At 41.3% G+C, this 18,334-nt stretch overlaps 1 protein-coding gene across 3 annotated transcripts in view; it reads left to right on the top strand.

Moving 5' to 3' along the window:
• LOC127045177 (N-acetylated-alpha-linked acidic dipeptidase 2-like) overlaps positions 1–18,334 on the top strand; it is a 49,274-nt gene that overhangs the window by 7,137 nt on the left and 23,803 nt on the right. For 2 of the 3 annotated variants that reach the window (XM_050940980.1, XM_050940991.1), the window contains exons 4-12: positions 1,194–1,295; positions 2,181–2,306; positions 3,093–3,279; positions 3,947–4,040; positions 4,630–4,728; positions 8,715–8,800; positions 10,623–10,742; positions 11,237–11,319; positions 14,208–14,271. In XM_050940980.1, coding sequence (XP_050796937.1) covers positions 1,194–1,295; positions 2,181–2,306; positions 3,093–3,279; positions 3,947–4,040; positions 4,630–4,728; positions 8,715–8,800; positions 10,623–10,742; positions 11,237–11,319; positions 14,208–14,271 — 961 coding nt within the window. The remainder of the gene's footprint in view (positions 1–1,193; positions 1,296–2,180; positions 2,307–3,092; positions 3,280–3,946; positions 4,041–4,629; positions 4,729–8,714; positions 8,801–10,622; positions 10,743–11,236; positions 11,320–14,207; positions 14,272–18,334) is intronic. The other variant, XM_050941000.1, reaches the window with a different exon arrangement.

Genomic DNA, 18,334 nt, shown 5'->3' with positions numbered 1-18,334 from the left:
AGTGTAGGGAGACTGGGATGGAAAGTCCAGATGGGGGGGAGTCTAGCAGGGGCTGGCATGGAAATGGGGATTGAAATGAGAAACCTACAGTGTGGAAACTGGGACTGACTGGGATGAGGTGTCTGGGTGGGGAGGAGGCAGGACTAGGACAGGTATAGGCTGGAGGGCGAGGGGCAGAAGGGTTGAAGTTTGTGGTGAATGGGCAGGATAGTGTATGCCCACTGGAGCACCATCCCCTCCAAGCTATGAAATTACACACACGCAGATACATTAAAAGAACATTATTATGGTTGGAGAGTCAAGCACTAAAAAGTTAGGAAATGCCAGAATTAAGATTGCCTGTGTATCCTTAATTCAGCCCCATAATGCATATGTATTATGATACAGACTTTAATTACATGATCACATGTTATCTAGCATTTCCTAACTTTTCAGTGCTTGACTCTGCAACCTTAGTATGTGCACATGCAATCCTCACTGTTCTGCCAAGTGGACAACCAGTCCCAAAAAATCCATCCTGAAAAATTCCTGTACTTCTTTTTGTTTAAATAAAACAAACAAATAAATAAAATCTTTGCAGAACCCCTTGCAATATTAGTTATTATTTATAAGTGTTTATTGATTTTCTTTTTCATAATAATGATCAGATCCAAAGTAAAAGCCCATCCTCCCACCATTACTCACATTGAGTAATATCTTACTGTGTGAGTAAGAGTGGCATGAGCACTAAAGATGTGGGACTATTTTGGGTAGTAACAAAAGGTACTGTACCTAATCAGAGAGTAGATCATCTACCGAAGTAGTAGGAAAGGAGCAATAGTCTTAAGTGGGAGTAACCACTTAATAATAGGGACAAACTAGGTGTCTATAATTATCACCCCTTTTCACCACTCTTTAGTCATTCCTCTGTTTTGATTCAAGCAGTGATTCATAAAACCTTGCACCCACAAAAATATCTGTCTGTCTTCCTACTCTTGTTCCATTATGAAGTTCTAATAGTGTATTCCTCTCTCACTTTAAGTTATACATGATTTCTTTTTTTGATATTTTTTTTAATATAAAATGGCACAGTTCTTAATAACTAAATTTAGTGCACAAAATTGTGCCAAGACTTCATTGAGCTTTCCCAGAGGAAGAATCCAATCCAAAGCTTTTACTAAAGTACTGTTTGTTCTTCTTGGCTGTTTCGGTAGATTTTCAATACATCGTTGTTTGAGCCGCCCCCTCAGGGATATGAAAACATTACTGGTGTGCTGCCACCATATAATGCTTTTTCAGCTCAAGGAGTGCCAGAGGTAAGAAAACAATTCTCATGAGTCCTGATGGTTGAAATCACATTTTGGGAAAGAGTTACCTTTGCTGTATTGTTCTGACTTCTTAAAATATTTTTGCAGTGATCTCAGGTGACAATACGGAAGTTCATTATGCTATAGCCTAAGGGACAGCGACAGTATGTACTGGACAGAGTAAAGTCTAGAAATTACCTGGTTAACAAAAATGCTCTAAAATTGTTCAAATCAGATATTACTGTTTCTAGTTAGAAAGATACTTCAGGGTGAGGTTAAGGCTTATATGGTTCCGTTTAATGGGGAAACCTAAGAGATGGGGTGGGGGGATGTAGTCTGAAGTTTATCTGCTTTAGTCATCAAGAGTAAACCCTCTTGTTTGTTCTAAATCTGAAGCACACTCTAGAGAGTGTGATCTTTCAGAACATACTCTCTAAAGTTACTCTGATTCTTCTATGATGGGTAATTCCAGACAACATTCACCACACGTCACATCACACAAGTGGGCAAAAATAAGTAAAATAGGAAGTCTACCTATTGCGCAGCAGCACATTAGGAATAACCCTCTTTTCTTTACTCATGCCATAAACAGCTTCACATGCCTTGCCAGAAGAACAATCTAGTGCTGTAGTTTTCAACATCAGATAATGAGGATGCTCTAAACATGGGATTATATAGAGTTCATCAATGAAGCAAGCCTTTCTAAAAAATAATTTGGGAGAGTTTTGCCATTAATTTCACTGGGAGCCGGATCAAGCCTGCAGAACTGCAAATATTGTGTACTATATAACAGATGTTAAAAAAAATAAAGTTGCATGGTTCTAAAAACAGATATTTTATAACAGCTATGACAGTATAATTTTTAGTTTCTGGCCTTCTTTCTTCCCTGGATAGGCAGATCTGGTGTACGTGAACTATGGCCGCACAGAAGATTTTTTCAAACTAGAGCGAGAGATGGGAATTAATTGTACTGGAAAGATTGTCATTGCCAGATATGGGAAAATTTTCAGAGGAAACAAAGTGAGCATTGTGGGTTTTTTTTGTTCATTTGTTTGTTTTTTTCTCTCTCTCTCTCTCTCTCTCTCTCTCAAATCATAATTAGATTAGTAAATTAAAGGTCTGAGGCTCCTGACATTGGCATCAATAGGAGTTATGGTACTGATGTCAATTGGAGCCAGATTAAGCATTAAACTCTTGCTTCAGAAGCCAGAAGTTCCTTCCAAAGAGAGATTTTATTCTTTATTTTACTGTAAATCGGAACATGTGAGTGACGGGAGCCAGTTCTGATCCAAAAATCATGTATGCTTATCATGTGTAGTAACAGGGAGTTGCAAAGCAGTAAAGTGAGATGGCTGTATTGGAGTACTGAAACTTTGACTGAGATGAATGGAAACTTCTCAGAAGGGGCTTGCAAGAGTTTACCTTAGGGTATTTAATAGCCCATAGAACCAGTAAACACTACTGCCTCTTTCAGCCATAGATCTCAAAGCATTTTCAAGAGGTAGGCGTCATTATCCCATTTTGACAGCCGGAGAAACTGAGTCACAGAGGTTAAATAACTTGTCTAAGGTCATACAGCAAATCTGGCTATGCTGGGAACAGAACCTGGTTCTCCTGATTCAGCCTTATGCCCAATGCTTTGAGGCCATGCTTCACTTTGACACACACTTCCCTTGGGTCAATGATTCCAGCTCTGCCACATGAGTGTTCTGAAGTGTCTCTCCATTGGTGGCGTGTTGCAGAGCCCGGGAATATCTTAGCCAAATACAAACATTTTGACATTTCTTAAAACAAATAATTTTGCAGGTTAAAAATGCCATATTAGCTGGAGCCAAAGGGATTATACTGTATTCAGACCCCGCTGACTATTGCGCCCCTGGAGTAGATCCTTATCCAGGTGGCTGGAACCTTCCTGGAGGTGGAGCCCACCGCGGGAATGTGTTAAATCTGAATGGGGCAGGGGATCCTCTCACGCCAGGTTATCCAGCAAAAGGTGAGTGACAGATTTGTAACTCTAAACATCTGACATTTGCTGGTATGGAAAAGGGTCTTGTCACTAGCAATTAAACTGTTTTTCATATCCATGCAAAAAGACTTGCTGTTTAAGAGAATTTCCAGCAAGGGTTTATTTTCCTAGTGTGGAGCAGGTTCTATCTGCATATCATTCCAACTGGCCTTCCTCAAGCAAAAACAGTTTCTAGCAAATATCTCACTGCATATGATCTAAGCTTTACAGCACTTGTAAATCAAGATGTGGGTGGGCCATGAAGTAGATATGGGTTAGGATTTATTGAGATTTGCAAGGAACTATGTTTCTCAAGAGGACTAATTGAAACTGGATTATAGCCTACCATCAAAGAGGAGTAATAACCTTGCTTGGATATATATTTCTTCACTGATCATAAATGCCAGGTAGAAAAACACTGCAAAATTCTGTTTATATGGAGTGAAATTTCTGCATTAAAACTAGCAGCAGCCACTGGAGTCAGTGGGACTAATCCCTGATGTGTGACAAGATGCTGGATGACAGGAGGGATCAGTATACCTTGATCCTAGATGTGACTGTGGGACTCTTCATTATTACAAGAACAACTCAAATTAAAATTCAAGCTGAAGAGGATGGTAAAATTTGATATTCCAATATATTCTTGGTTTCTCAGAATACACCTTCAGGTCTGAAGTTGATGAGGGAGTGGGAATTCCCAAAATCCCAGTTCATCCCATTGGATATCATGATGCAGAAATATTATTACGGTAGGTAAACTTCAATCCTTTGCACTTGGCTTCGGTATTCATGTGCACACTGCAAAAAGCCTTTTTTGCATTAAAAGGTAGTAAAACTGATGCCCTTTTTATTGCTTTTGTGTGTTACACATAGACACACATAATAGTAGCAACATATGCTACTGAAACAAACAAACCAACCACTGTTGGCTGTGAAAACGACGAGGAGTCTTTATGGCACCTTAGAGACTAACAAATTTATTTGGGCATAAACTTTCGTGAGATAGAGCCCACTTTTCTTAGTCTTTTCCTGAAAGACAAAGTAGAGCACAGGTGTATTCTGTAGATTTGCCACAGAAGAGATATAAGACCAGGACTTTATTTTATTAGTTTCTCTCCTTTAACTCAATGCTCATTTTAGCACTTTTAATAGTGTTCATGCTAATTTACAGACCCTCTCAACAAACAGTAAATGGTTGCACATACAGTTTGTGCAACACAATCTTTTAGAGCTTTGTAATCCTTCCTCACATTTATTTTCAGGTGTGCTGTTCCACTGGGGAGACTTCTACTTTTAGCAAATCGGTGAACTGTGTTTGTCTTGGTTTTCACTTAACAGCATCCTGGGAGGACCTACAGCACCAGACAGTAGCTGGAGGGGGAACCTCAATGTGTCTTACAACATTGGGCCTGGATTTGCAGGCAGCTATTCTACAAGGTCTGTTTGAGCACTTTTGCCTATTTATTGAACACTGCAAAACCAAACAAAACCTTTCAGAGTAGGATTCTGAGGAATATTACATCTTGGAGCTTACAGGAGAAACTAACTTCCCTCTGAAATGAGCAGTATAATTGGATGAAAATCTTTAGGGTTTAAAGATAAACTGTTAAAACAAGGGACCTACTCAGTGACAATGGGAATACTGCCATTGACTTCAACAGGCATTCAAAGGAGGCCATGTATATCCCTCTTCTCAGCTCTTGTATGACATTTTCTTGACATTTTCAAAATTTAGCATTGGTCAAGAGTAACTAACCTTTTTATTAACTTTTTTTCCACTGTCAAGTGAAAAGCAAATGTTTTAAAACCTTTCTCTTTCTGGGCTTTTTTCTTCTCTTCTGTTTCTGAAGACTAAGATGACAAGAAATTGGTAATCTATAGTAGTGGAAGAGCGGAGCACAACTTCTGCAGTGGGTCTCTTGCTGTCACTTTTTTCCTAGTCCCATGGAAGCCTTCTATGAGAATTCCTTGGAGTTAGAGCTATGGAATATGGATGTGGCTGAGCCCAGAGATCAGCTGCTCACCAAAGTTTCTAGCCTTCCTGGTTGCAAAAAAAGGCTTGGAAATGTGAACCCAAGAAGGGAAATTAAAAGAACCCAAAGCATACTAATTTTAAAAATCTACTCATATTTTTGGGGCTGTGACTCATGATTTTTGAATGCTTGGGGTTTGCAATACTGTGTTTGCTCTTTATACTTCACTCAGCTTGTATAGTGAAACAAAACTGGTCAATTTCATTTTTTGGCTCTCTGGCACTAGCAGAGAGGGTCACAAACTATGGATGTGGAGCTGATAGTCTGCAGAGAGCTGTCTGGTCACATGGCGATGCTTCCTTCTCTTAGCTTACAGCCACTAAACTGCATTAAATGAAGCTAAAAAATGCATTGCTATGGTAATGTGCCATGTAAGCAGTAGCTGTCGTTGACTGACACAGGACAGTACTCCATTGCTAGTGGTACAGGAGCTGGTTTGAAAGATCGTGAACAGGAAGGCATAATGATGTGTTTTTTCCAACACTGCAAGGACATGTTCAAATTTAAAAAATTGAAGTCTTAAATGGATTTTTTTCATTCGTGTGTTATTGAAGATTTAGAAAACATACAAACAAAAATATCGACAGAACAAATTTGACACTTGAGAATAAGGGAACTGTAAAGGATCCAAGCAAGGGGAAGCCAAAACAAACTAATAAAACAAAAGTCTGCTTTAAGAAAGTCTCAGGGAAGGAGCAGTCTTAACAAAGTTCCTAAAGCCCTTACTGCAGGCCCTGGTTCAGAGCTCCTGAACTGACAGTCAGCAAATAAAGTCTCTGGGCCTGGTCATGCTAGTCCCCAAGATACCGAGAGAAAGACCACCACCGTTGTAATCTGCATGCCTCGCCCTCCTTCTTCTCCTTATGTTTTATGACAAAGCAGACTCACTTGTTGAATCTATGACTGCCAAGCACTGGACACCACAGCTAATTCAAGAATCAGTCTTTCACCTTTTCCAGAATGCTTTAAGGAGTTGCAATATTGATTTATTTTGTAATAGGGCCTCATTTTCCTGATGTTCTTACTAGGCATTGCAGTGAGAATTTTGATACTTTAAGGCCTCTAAGTTTTTCATATCAATACCCCCTTTTGAAGATAACACTCTTCGCACTCCCAAAGGAGATAATCAGTTGTTTTCTGGATCTTGCATATCCCTCATAATCTATCTTTATGTTTGTTAGAAACAAATTACTGTCTAAGCTACAATGGCCAGTTAAAATTCTAAGTAAAGCCACTTCGCTCTTTCTCTCAGGGCCGTGGAATATATCAGCATTTTCAACTTTTGGGAATATTTCATGGAATCATTTCCCCTCCATTTCTTTTCCTGTATTTCCTGCCATTCTTCTCTTAAACTCATTTTTAATTAGATTTTTAAATTCCAGTTTTCTTAAAGGGATCGCCCAATCAACTTACTGGTGTTTGACAGCATTTTTTGCCACTTTGTCTGCCAGCTCAGTGCCTAATATCCCAACATGCACTGGGTCTATGCTATTACTATGCTTACACCCAACTGCGTCAAATCAGTTAACAGTAATATTTCATTAGCTATATCATTTCTGCTCTCTGAAGCTGCATGCAGTTTTCGGTTTCCTCTTCCTGTTTAAATAGCCCAGGTTCGGGCAGAGGGATCCTTGAATGTACCCAGACTTGCTTCAGCTATAAGCGCCTGACTATTCCTTAAGGGATTAGTACCCCTGCTAGAGGTACAAAGGCCTAGATCCATAAGATATTTAGGCACTTACCTCCCATTGAAATCAGTGGGAGTTAGGCACCTAAATACCTTTGAGGATCTAATTCAAAATGTTTTGAGCACACAGGAGAGCAATAAACTGTATAATGAGATGAAAAACAATATTAAAATGAACAGAACATGTATTATGTTGCTAATCACATTTCTTGAGGACTTACTTATTCATAGGATTTTTGACATCCTAACCTACTTGACAGTGTCCTTTTTAGTCAGTTCTTGGAGAAGCTCCCATCACTCTACTACAAGCTCAGGGCAGTGATCCTGCTAGCACTTGTGCATCAGAATAAACTTTATGGATGGGGATAGTCCTGTTGCGTCCAGTGGGAATATTACATGTTTAACTCTTTGCAGCCTCAAGGCCTTGGGCTTAGCTTCCCTTCTGGGCAAAACTCCATTAATTGTGCTGAATAAGATATTGGTTTTGACAGCTAGAGAGCTTTGCCACTGAGAAAATAACTTCAAATCAGACCTCGTTGGATTTTTGCCCAGGGCAGACAAATATGTGTGTTGTTTCACAAAGAGAGAGAGGACTGAACATTCCGTGTCTTTTATAGACTTCCTAATAAATGAATGTTTTTTTAATGGTCTGGCAAAGCTTGATCACTTTGATCTGCTGTCTTAATGTTCTTGGAGAAATACTCAATTTATTTAAATGTTTTCATAGTTCAGTTGTTTCATGCAACTTTAATGACTGTTACCATTTGATCAGACTTACACATCGTATTTCTACAAAGCAAAGAAGCATGTTCTTATGAGATTTTTTTAAAACATATTCCCTTAATTAAATATCGTCCAATCATTTGGGTCAAAATTTAATACACTTTCAGTTATTACTTTTTGGTTTTAGTGTGATCTGTGGGCCTGCTGTTAATCTACCCTGTTGTAAAAATATTGCAAGGAGATATTATTGGCATGACTTCCTTTGAAACCATTGTGACAAATTTCATAAAGACCTTTGAAAGTCTAGGAATTCGTGTGTTTGGTGGAATTTTTCTTGTCATCCTTCAGTTTCAAATAAAAATAAGGAACTAGCACAGCCCTGGTATAGATCCTGTAAAATGATAATCATTTTCCATGTATAAGTACTTTCATTCATAGAGTGTAAAACAGTTTATTACAGAGATAAGGTTTCAAGTCACTGGGAATTGGTTGACCGGTGTTGCTGGATTATAATCTTAAAGCTTTAAAGATAAAATTGTACACATGGACTGTATTCTCAACTTTTATATCTTAAGTTGCAGTCAGTGTTTTCTTGATAGTTTGACAATGGTAACTAGTCCTTTAATTAACTTTCTTAAATTTCACCATCAAGAGAATCGTAAATATCTAAACACATTTTTTCTTACCTGGGCCTCATTCATTCCTCTCTGCAAAAACTCCGTTTATTTTGGGGAACTAAATGGGGGTCTGAAATACAATTTATCCCCTCTACATGGAGATAGGCTACAACCCAACCCTTTTGTGGGTGCTGATCCAACCTCATTCCACTACAGTGTTTCAATGGCTATTGTAGAGGTACACGGGCTTGTTCTAAATGTGTTTGTAAAACATGTTTAAAATTGGTTCATCTATCACTGTTCCAACCCTAGTAAATGCCTCCTCAAGTCATGGATAACTACTTCATTTTGCTTTTGTTTCAGAAAGGTCAGAATGCATGTCCACACTCACAGCAAAATCACACGAATTTACAATGTTATTGGCACTATCAGTGGCGCGGAGGAACCAGGTGAGCTTTTTGCATTTGGGGAAGATGTTCTTCGGTGGCACGAGGTTTAACTTTTCAGAGATAATCAGATAAAATTTGGAACTGGAAAAGACTTACTAGGTCATCTTGTCCCTCCCATCACAATGTTCCCCCAAGAGATCTGTAAGTGGTACATAGATGAGAAAGCTACAATAAACAGCTCACTGCGACAGCCTGGCGCAAGACATCTCATTTTCTATAGGGTCTCTAGCAATCCTTCATACAGTCTTACACCAGCATATTCTAGTGCAACACAAAGTATAATGGACTAATGATGAGCTGAACAAAGTGCTAGTTCCCACAACATCCTGAACGTTGGAGATTCATGATATGAACCAAGGTCTAGATCCACATTTCTCATAGACTCATAGACTCTAGGACTGGAAGGGACCTCGTGAGGTCATCGAGTCCAGTCCCCTGCCCTCATGGCAGGACCAAATACTGTCTAGACCATCCCTAATAGACATTTATCTAACCTACTCTTAAATATCTCCAGAGATGGAGATTCCACAACTTCCCTAGGCAATCTATTCCAGTGTTTAACTACCCTGACAGTTAGGAACTTTTTCCTAATGTCCAACCTAAATCTCCCTTGCTGCAGTTTAAGCCCATTGCTTCTTGTTCTATCATTGGAGGCTAAGGTGAACAAGTTTTCTCCCTCCTCCTGATGACACCCTTTTAGATACCTGAAAATTGCTATCATGTCCCCTCTCAGTCTTCTCTTTACCAAACTAAACAAACCCAATTCCTTCAGCCTTCCTTCATAGGTCATGTTCTCAAGACCTTTAATCATTCTTGTTGCTCTTCTCTGGACCCTCTCCAATTTCTCCACATCTTTCTTGAAATGCGGTGCCCAGAACTGAACACAATACTCCAGTTGAGGCCTAACCAGCGCAGAGTAAAGCGGAAGAATGACTTCTCGTGTCTTGTTTACAACACACCTGTTAATGCATCCCAGAATCACATTTGCTTTTTTTGCAACAGTATCACACTGTTGACTCATATTAAGCTTGTGGTCTACAATGACCCTTAGATCTCTTTCTGCCATACTCCTTCCTAGACAGTCTCTTCCCATTCTGTATGTGTGAAACTGATTGTTCCTTCCTAGGTGGAGCACTTTGCATTTATCTTTATTGAACTTCATCCTGTTTACCTCAGACCATTTCTCCAATTTGTCCAGATCATTTTGAATTTTGACCCTGTCCTCCAAAGCAGTTGCAATCCCTCCCAGTTTGGTATCATCCGCAAACTTAATAAGCCTACTTTCTATGCCAACATCTAAATCGTTGATGAAGATATTGAACAGAACCGGTCCCAAAACAGACCCCTGCGGAACCCCACTTGTTCTCAGCTGCTTGTATCTTTATAGTGGCTTAAACTGAAACCTTGGACACAAACTTTGGGGTGGTTGGTATTTGATTTTGTGTTCTGATTTGAATTCTGCATCTGGGTTCCATCTCAACAGCACAGAGTCTAAAATTAGTCAAATCATAATTGAGCAGACAGAGCCAGGTAATTTTATTTTAACAGTGGTTCCAAGATAAGGGATGAAAAGATTCTTAAAACAAAGCTGTGTAGAGACAAAGGTTGTAAACTGGAAAAAAAAATTAAAAAAGCATTTTTGTGACAGATTGTAAACTGCAACAAGATCAGTAGGGCTGATAGGCTGGGCTTTTTAAAAACACTGAAATTAGTTTTCATTGTGGTTTGGGAAGGTTGGGAATGAGGTTAAAGGGAAAGACTGAATTATAGGTACCCCAAGTGTATTCTGAATTAAAGACTGATTCTGTATCTTTGTTTCCAGACAGATATATTATTCTGGGAGGACATAGAGACTCCTGGGTATTTGGTGGGATTGATCCAACCACTGGTGCAGCTGTTCTTCAAGAAGTTGCTCGGAGTTTCGGCAAAATGGTGATGGAAGGTAACTTATTCATTGTAAATGGAGAAGGTGAAACACAAGGTCTATGAAAAACACTATTTTGAGAAATTAAGTGGAATTTACCAATAAGCAGATGCATAGACTTTATTTGCCCTCTGCATAGGGTTGAATTTCACATAATAGATATTGCAATTTCTTATATGTGTGTGCACATGCATGTGAGTGAGGAACTGGGGGAGCTCCTAAACATATACATCTGCAATGAGCTTAACATCACATATGATGTGACTTGGTTGAATTTCTGCTCTCCTTGCCTGTGTAACATTATGTGCTCTGAGAGTTTTGCCTTTACAATAAAAATATTGCAGTGGATGTGCTGATCTGCAGAATTTGAGGTGACAGATTTTCACTGATACATATTACACATCATTTTCCATGATGTACTAATTTTTATTTAAGTGACTCAGTCAACTGTGACCATCTTTCTCTAATAGAATTTTTCTCTTTTTAAGTCAAATTTAACTGTGTGATTACAGGTTGGAGACCTAAAAGAACTATTATTTTTGCTAGCTGGGACGCAGAAGAATTTGGACTATTAGGTTCCACAGAATGGGCTGAGGTAAATAAAGAATAGTACAAGAGCATGACTGATGAAGTGTGTGGGCCTATGGCCCTAATCCTGCTATGGAGTCTATGTGGACAGACCCCATTTAAATTAATGGAGCTCCATGCATATTCAGGGGGGTCTGTCTATACAGAGCCCATTGTAGGATCAGGGCACAGTTGTTTGTAGCACAACAGGGTTCTAATGAGAGCTCCTGGACACTACCCTAATATAAATGCTAACTAACTAATGCTGATCTGCGTGCACTCGTTCATCATAAGATTTAAAAGCTACAGGACTGTCGGCTTAGTGAATCAAATACACTAAGGAAGAGTATGGTAAGTTGCTGTCCTGCTTGAAAATCTATTTCATCAACAAACAAAATGGCCTCCACAAATTGAGAGTCAGAGGGGCCAGACATCTTTTTGTGGATGTCTTTTGCCTCCTGTGAGTCCCAGAGGTTTGGGTACTGGACCCAGGGCTAATTCAGTTGTGGGAGCCCTAACTGCGTGACTCTGTGAGTTTCCCCATATCTCTCCATCAGAGTGGGGAATCTATGGAGTTTTCCTCCCACTTCTCTCTTCATGGGGTTCCACCATGAGTGAGGTAATCTGGGCCTCAGTTCTTATGCTGCAAGTGGATTGGTCACCCCTACTAAGAAATATAGGACTTAATCAAAATTTATCGTAACTCCCTGACAAACTGAGGTTAAAATTAGCGTGGAAAATTTTCTCCATTGGAAAATGTTGGTTGGTTGAAATAAAAAATGGTGGGCAGGGAAAATTTTGATTTTGATGAAATTTCATTTTGAAACAATTTATTTAGAGACATTTTTATTTTTTTTGTTTGAAAATAATTTTTCATTAAAAAACCTATATTCTATCTTATGCTGCTGTATAGCATTTAGATTGATGTGCCTATATGCATAGAATCATAAAAATGTACGACTGGCAGGGACCTCCTGAGGTTATCTTCTAGTCCATCCCCCTGCACTGACATTGGAACAAAACCAAAAACTACAAAATACTGTGACAAATGAAGATGGAAAATGTTTATTCCTAATGTCCAAAGGAATCCTGTTTTCCCACTTGATGGCACATTTGAGGTTGCCACTGCTCTTGAACTTCTTTCGCAAGGACATTCTCCAATATACAACTGAAATAGCATTGCCTGCCCATGTTGCTTAATGCAGAGGAAGTTTGATCACTAACAAGAAAATCAAAATGAAAGTGTAACACCAGTTGACTTGAGGAAAACTAAACTCTGTGGAGTAAATATTCATCCTAACTAAACTCTAGTAGTAAGAAGCATAAAATCTCATAGATAACAGGACTGAGCTCCAGTGAATGTAAAACATTTAAAAAAACACCAATTCTCATCAAGCATGTCTGTTTCTACAGGAGTATAATGGAATTTCTTTTTGTGAATCATTGTCCTAAGGTACTTTCAGTTTGATAATTTAATACCCAGTTATCCATTGTTCACCCAATGGCAGAGCCATACTGAATCTCTGGACTCTTAACAACCTCTCAGACTTTAGCCCCTGTGTCTCTAGTTCATTGCCTTTTAGCTTCATTTTGGTACCATCTATTCCCTCTCTCTGAATCCTGGATTAGACTCTGACTCTAGAGATGCTAGTCAATGCTCACATTAAAGGTCCTCTGCAGTTACTTACCAGGACAATCTTTCATCCACTAAGTCTTGAGGAAAATTAACCCTTTGTGTGAGGGTTGTGAACATAATATCTGAAAACGTATCAGTACCCCCTAGTTATGGAAAGATCTGTTCATAAATGTAGTGATTTATTCAGATCAAGAGGTTAGTGAATATATATATGTATGTGTGTGTGTGTGTGTGTGTGTACACACACACACATGCTCAGTCCTTCCCTTTATTTCTCTTTTTACACAGACACTTTGTCTCTTCCTGCCTCCCTCTCTCTCTTTCTCACATGCGCACACACAACATTGGGGAAATCCTCCATCAGATCATTTATTTTATCATATATTTATTTTTACATTTGATTCTTATATCATTTGTATATGATACTACTTTACAATAGAAAATTACCAAATAGAATGATTACCAAAAGAAACCAGTTAGAATATCAGTTGACAAAGCCAAGTACCGATTATAAAACCGATTTAGAATATTGAGTACCAAATCACCGCTTACAGTCAGAATACCAATTTCAAAACCAATTACCAATTTGTAAAATAAAAATAGTGACATGTAAATAGTCAAAATCAGAATGAAACATTTTGATTTACTTGAAACACATTTTTTCTGGTGAAACATCAACATTTTGTCTTTTCATTCCAATTCAGATTTTTTACTTTTTTTTAATGTAAGAGTTTCCTGTGGAACAGAAATTCTAAATTTCAACAGCTCTAGTTAAAATGGAGTTAAGCCTGAGAGCCCATATCAGTAATTCAGGGTAAGACACAGAAGAGGGATATTGTAATTATCCCAAAACCAAGTGTTGCAAACCCACAAAATTCAGAATTAATCTTAATCTTGAAAGAAATCCAGACAAGTCAAGCCATGGAAATGCACAATAAAGGCACCCATACAGGCTTAATTCTGGCCTGTAGTGACACCAGGCAATTATTATAATACCACCTCAGCACCCCATCTTCCTTCTGATGGAGCTGCAGCTGGTACCTCTAATATTTCATGAATGGCTTGAAGATCAACTTTAAAAACACCATATCTAGCACTACTGAATTTCGTGCTCCCTGACCACTGGCCAATCTTATTCATTAACATAGTTAGGCATTTATATAGTACTTCTCACCTTGACTAGTCCAGAACCTCTTTGTTTTTTATAGTATTAATATTGCAACATTACATGATCACATATTATCAGTAAAGTAAACATGTTTCCCTTTTCACAACTACAGGAGAATGCTAAAGTTCTTCAGGAACGGGCCGTTGCTTACATCAACACAGATTCTTCTATAGAAGGTGTGTATAAAAATTTGTTTTAAGTCTATTGGCTTCCTAGATGTAGCTTAACATTTTGCTGCATATTTGTTACTGCCTCAAAGATTTGTGATGCAAGGTACATAACAGGATATTGAGAATGCACAGGGCACAGGCAAGTTTAGAGTAGAGAGAGAATCCAACTTGGTTCTCATACTATTTTCCCCTGGTAAATAGCAACATCATGAGCTATGTACCTGGGGAGAGATCTTTACGCCAAAGGCAGGTGATATATAAATATACCTTAAATATGTCTCCTGAAAAGTTCAGCGTTTAATACTGATATTTTAATGAGTTCAGCAGTTTAACTTGGATTTTAATCTATTTAATTGCTACATTTGCTTTGATATCCAGTTTGCTATGTAGTTTATGGAAGACAATGTTCACTGTACCAGACTGACTCCTTTTACCCAGTGGAGTTATGGTGTAACGTCTCGTGGTACATTGTATTGTAGTATCACAAGACAACTCACATTATCACTTTAAGCTTTGAGTTCACTGGGAATGGAGTTCACCCTGCTGTCCATAGGTGGCAGGTTTGTATAATTTTTGGTGGTGCCCAAAATGGTGATGCCCCCTCCCCGGCTACCACCCTGTAAGCCAATATAAAATTAAGCTACAACACGTCGGCACCACAAGATTACAAGGGTCAATTAAAAGTGGAAAGTCAGAAGCAGCACTTGCCTGCGTCATTATATGGTATTATATTTGTTGCACCTGTTGTGACAAAGTGGGAATGTTCTTAATGTTTTTTCTGAATACTATGTGGGTGCCTCAGTTTCCCCTGCAAGGTGCCAACTGAAGGTGTTGGGGACAAAGAGATCAGGTGGCCTCCTTGTCCAGAAGAGAGACAAAGGCCAGAGGAGGGACTGTCAGTTTTGAGCTGGCTGGGGAAATGGGGAGAGGCCCAGAACTTGGGTCTGGGCTCCCCACCCCCAAAGATGAACCTGACTGAGGGGTCCTGTTTTCTGTAACTACAAGCTCTGTTTTAGACTGTGTTTCTATCGTCTAATAAACCTTCTGTTTTACCGGCTGACTGAGAGTCACGTCTGAATGCAGAGTTGGAGTGCAGGGACCTCTGGTTGCTCCAGGACCTGCCTGGGCAGACTCGTTGCGGAAAGTGCATGGTGTGGAAGGGCATGCTGAATGCTCCGAGGTCAGACCCAGGAAGATGTAAGCTTCTTGCCCTGGAGACAGTATGCTCAGAGAGAGGAGGCCCCCCAGAGTCCTGACTGGCTTTGTATGGAGTAATTCCAAAGCATCCCAGCATCCCCTTCCACACCATGTACTTCCCGGAAGTCCTCACAGGCACTGATACCCCCTCCTCTGGCCTTTGTCTCTTTTCCAGGCATTAGGAGGCCACCTGATCTCTTTGTTCTCCAACACCTTCAGTTTGCACCTTGTAGGAGAGCGGCCTAGGCCATCAGTTGCCCGGAGACAGAGTTTTGGCCATTCTCTGTGCAGACGGCATCACACTGGCCCTCTAGGGGTCTACAACAATCACACCTCCTTATCCCACCATTTAGATCCTTGAGAAATGCATAGGGGAAACTGAGGCACCCACAGAGAAACCATTAAGAACATTCCCACTTCGTAACACCTGTATACGACTAGTTATATACTTTAAAGGGTGTAAAATAATCAAGTATTGTGCTAAACACAATGATACTGCAAACCGACCACCAAATTTAAGTTGCACGTTTTTCCCCTCAGATGAGGGCTCTGAGGTGGGGCTGGAGATGAGGGGTTCTCAGGGTTGGGGTGCTGGTGGCGCAGGCTCTGGGGTGGGGCAGGGCTGGGGATAGGGAACTTGGGGTGCAGACAGGCTGCCACAGGGCTAGGGCCAGAGAGGACCGCCCCCCGCCCCGCCACTGGCAGCAGCAAGCTCCAAGGGAGGGACTTCTCCTCTTCCCCACCCCCGCTCTGACAGCACACTCACTCTGCACCACAGTCACTGCCCATGCTCCTAGGGCCTCGCTCAGGTCCAGAAAGCCCACTCACCTCCCCTATGGTGGGTACCGGGGGCGGGGGGGGGTTGCCATCACATGTGGCCTCCCCTGCTGCTGCCCCTCACCATAGCCTCACTGGGGATGGGGGATGGGGCTGCCCCTTGCCCAGTGTGAGGCAGGAGTGGGGACTGCAAGGTGGTGGCTGGGGGGGGTAGGGTGTCTCAAAATTCACCCAATCCCCAGCTGCTCAGGTCTAGGAAGCCCCCTTCCCCCATCTCCCCTGTGGTGGGTGGGTGCTGGGGTGGGGGGACTGCCAGCACATGTGGCTTCCTTCCTCCCCTTCTGCATCCTGTTGCCCCTCACCCTTGTCTCACTGGGGATGGGGCTGCCCCTTGCCCAGCATTGGGCAGGAGTGGGAGCTGCCGGGGGGGAGGGGGTGGATCACAGGGTCAAACCTCACCGAAGCCCCAGTAGCTGCTCAGATGAGTGAGGTCCACTCCAGATGTCCATTTCCTGTCCGGAACTCCCCTTGGCGTCTCCTCCAGCTGGGTGCCAGGGCGCGGGAGAGAAGGCTCCCATCTCAAGCACGTGCATGCCTCCTCCCCGCCTCCTCTCTCTCCCTCCCCCTCCCCCTCCCCCTCCTGAGGTGCTCCAACAGTCTGCCAGCCGCTGCTCTCTATAGCCTTAGACCGAAGCAGCGGCAGGCAGCCCGCAGCACAAGCAAGGGAGAGAGGCATGGGCTGGATTTTTTTTCAGGCAGGGAAGCTCCGAGGCGGGGTGGGGGGTGCGGAGGAGGGAGAAAGAAGCCCAGCTCCAAATATTGGTGGAGCGCAGCCCCCAGCCTTGAATATTCCTGGTGCTCGGACACCCTGAGCCCATATAAACTGCTGTCACAGACCCTGCCGTGAGCTATGCTCAGTGTTCTGTCTGTGCAGAGATGTTGCATAGGCAGCCTGTACGCTGTGTGCGCCGGGGTGGGCTCCCCGTGCCAGCAACAAGAGGAGGTTGAGAGTGGCCCAGAGGGGAAATAATCCACAGCTGCATGGTTCAGCTGGCCATACCACACCACTCAGGTCCTGCAGAGGGCGTATTAAGGGTCTGACACACAGGAATGCTGCTAAGAAACTGGACTTTATTTGCAGACCCCCAGCCACGTGATCTAAATCAGGGTGATGACATCAATACCCCATCACATCCCAGTGGTCAGCGACACCAGTGATTATTGTTGGGGCTGCAGCTACGCTTCCAGCCCCAGGGTAGCAGCCGGGGACAGTGGGTGCTGTGCTGCACCGCAGCCTCAGTTTGTTAAAGGGTGCCACATTTTATCTACACTTTGTCCATGTAAAACCCAATTACTCTGGTTTCTTTGCATGAGTGAAGTAGGTTTCACCATGAATGTTTAATAGTTCAGTTTTGTTTTGGTCAGCAGAGAATTCTCTTCATCTCCCAATGACTGGAAAGAAAAAAACAAAAACAAAACCTGCTTTCTAAATGCTCAGTAAGAATTGGGGACGGGGTGGAAATCAGAGCTGTTCCTTCAACTACACAGCCTGCATGCTGTGTAAAAAGTAGATCAGACTTGTAGCCTATATTTCATGCCTACAGAAGATCTTGCTACTGAAATAGCAGCTTTATCCCTACTTCATTTTCGCAGTGTGTATTGTAACACAGCTATTGGAGACGATTTGGAGCCAGCATGCTGTTGCAGTGCCAATTTGCTTCCAAATCTTGATTATGCAGTGATGCCTTTGTTTACATATCAAAGCAAAATATGAAAGTAAAGCATTGTGAAACCTATAATAAACAAAACTGGTGCCACGCTTCAGTGCACTGTTTTAAGTACATGAGTCATCTTTCCCCTGACTCCAGGCCTTTGAATCCCTAATGGTGTGATAGCATCTCTGTTCCTTGGAGGAATCAGTTAGTACATCACAGTACATTCTGCACTGTGCCAAATACAGTACAGCACATTTATCTTATTCATTGTCCTTTCACACAGAAACTGGTTGGTGTCCTTTGAGAACGTTACCTTGCATCTAATTTCCAATTGCTAAATATACAAACTCCTTGGCTATGCTAGCTAATGTAACCCAGTG

Source organism: Gopherus flavomarginatus, chromosome 1 (assembly GCF_025201925.1).
Source record: "Gopherus flavomarginatus isolate rGopFla2 chromosome 1, rGopFla2.mat.asm, whole genome shotgun sequence".
In the NCBI taxonomy this organism is placed as follows: Eukaryota; Metazoa; Chordata; order Testudines; family Testudinidae; genus Gopherus; species Gopherus flavomarginatus.
This window is presented reverse-complemented; position numbering and strand designations above follow the sequence as displayed.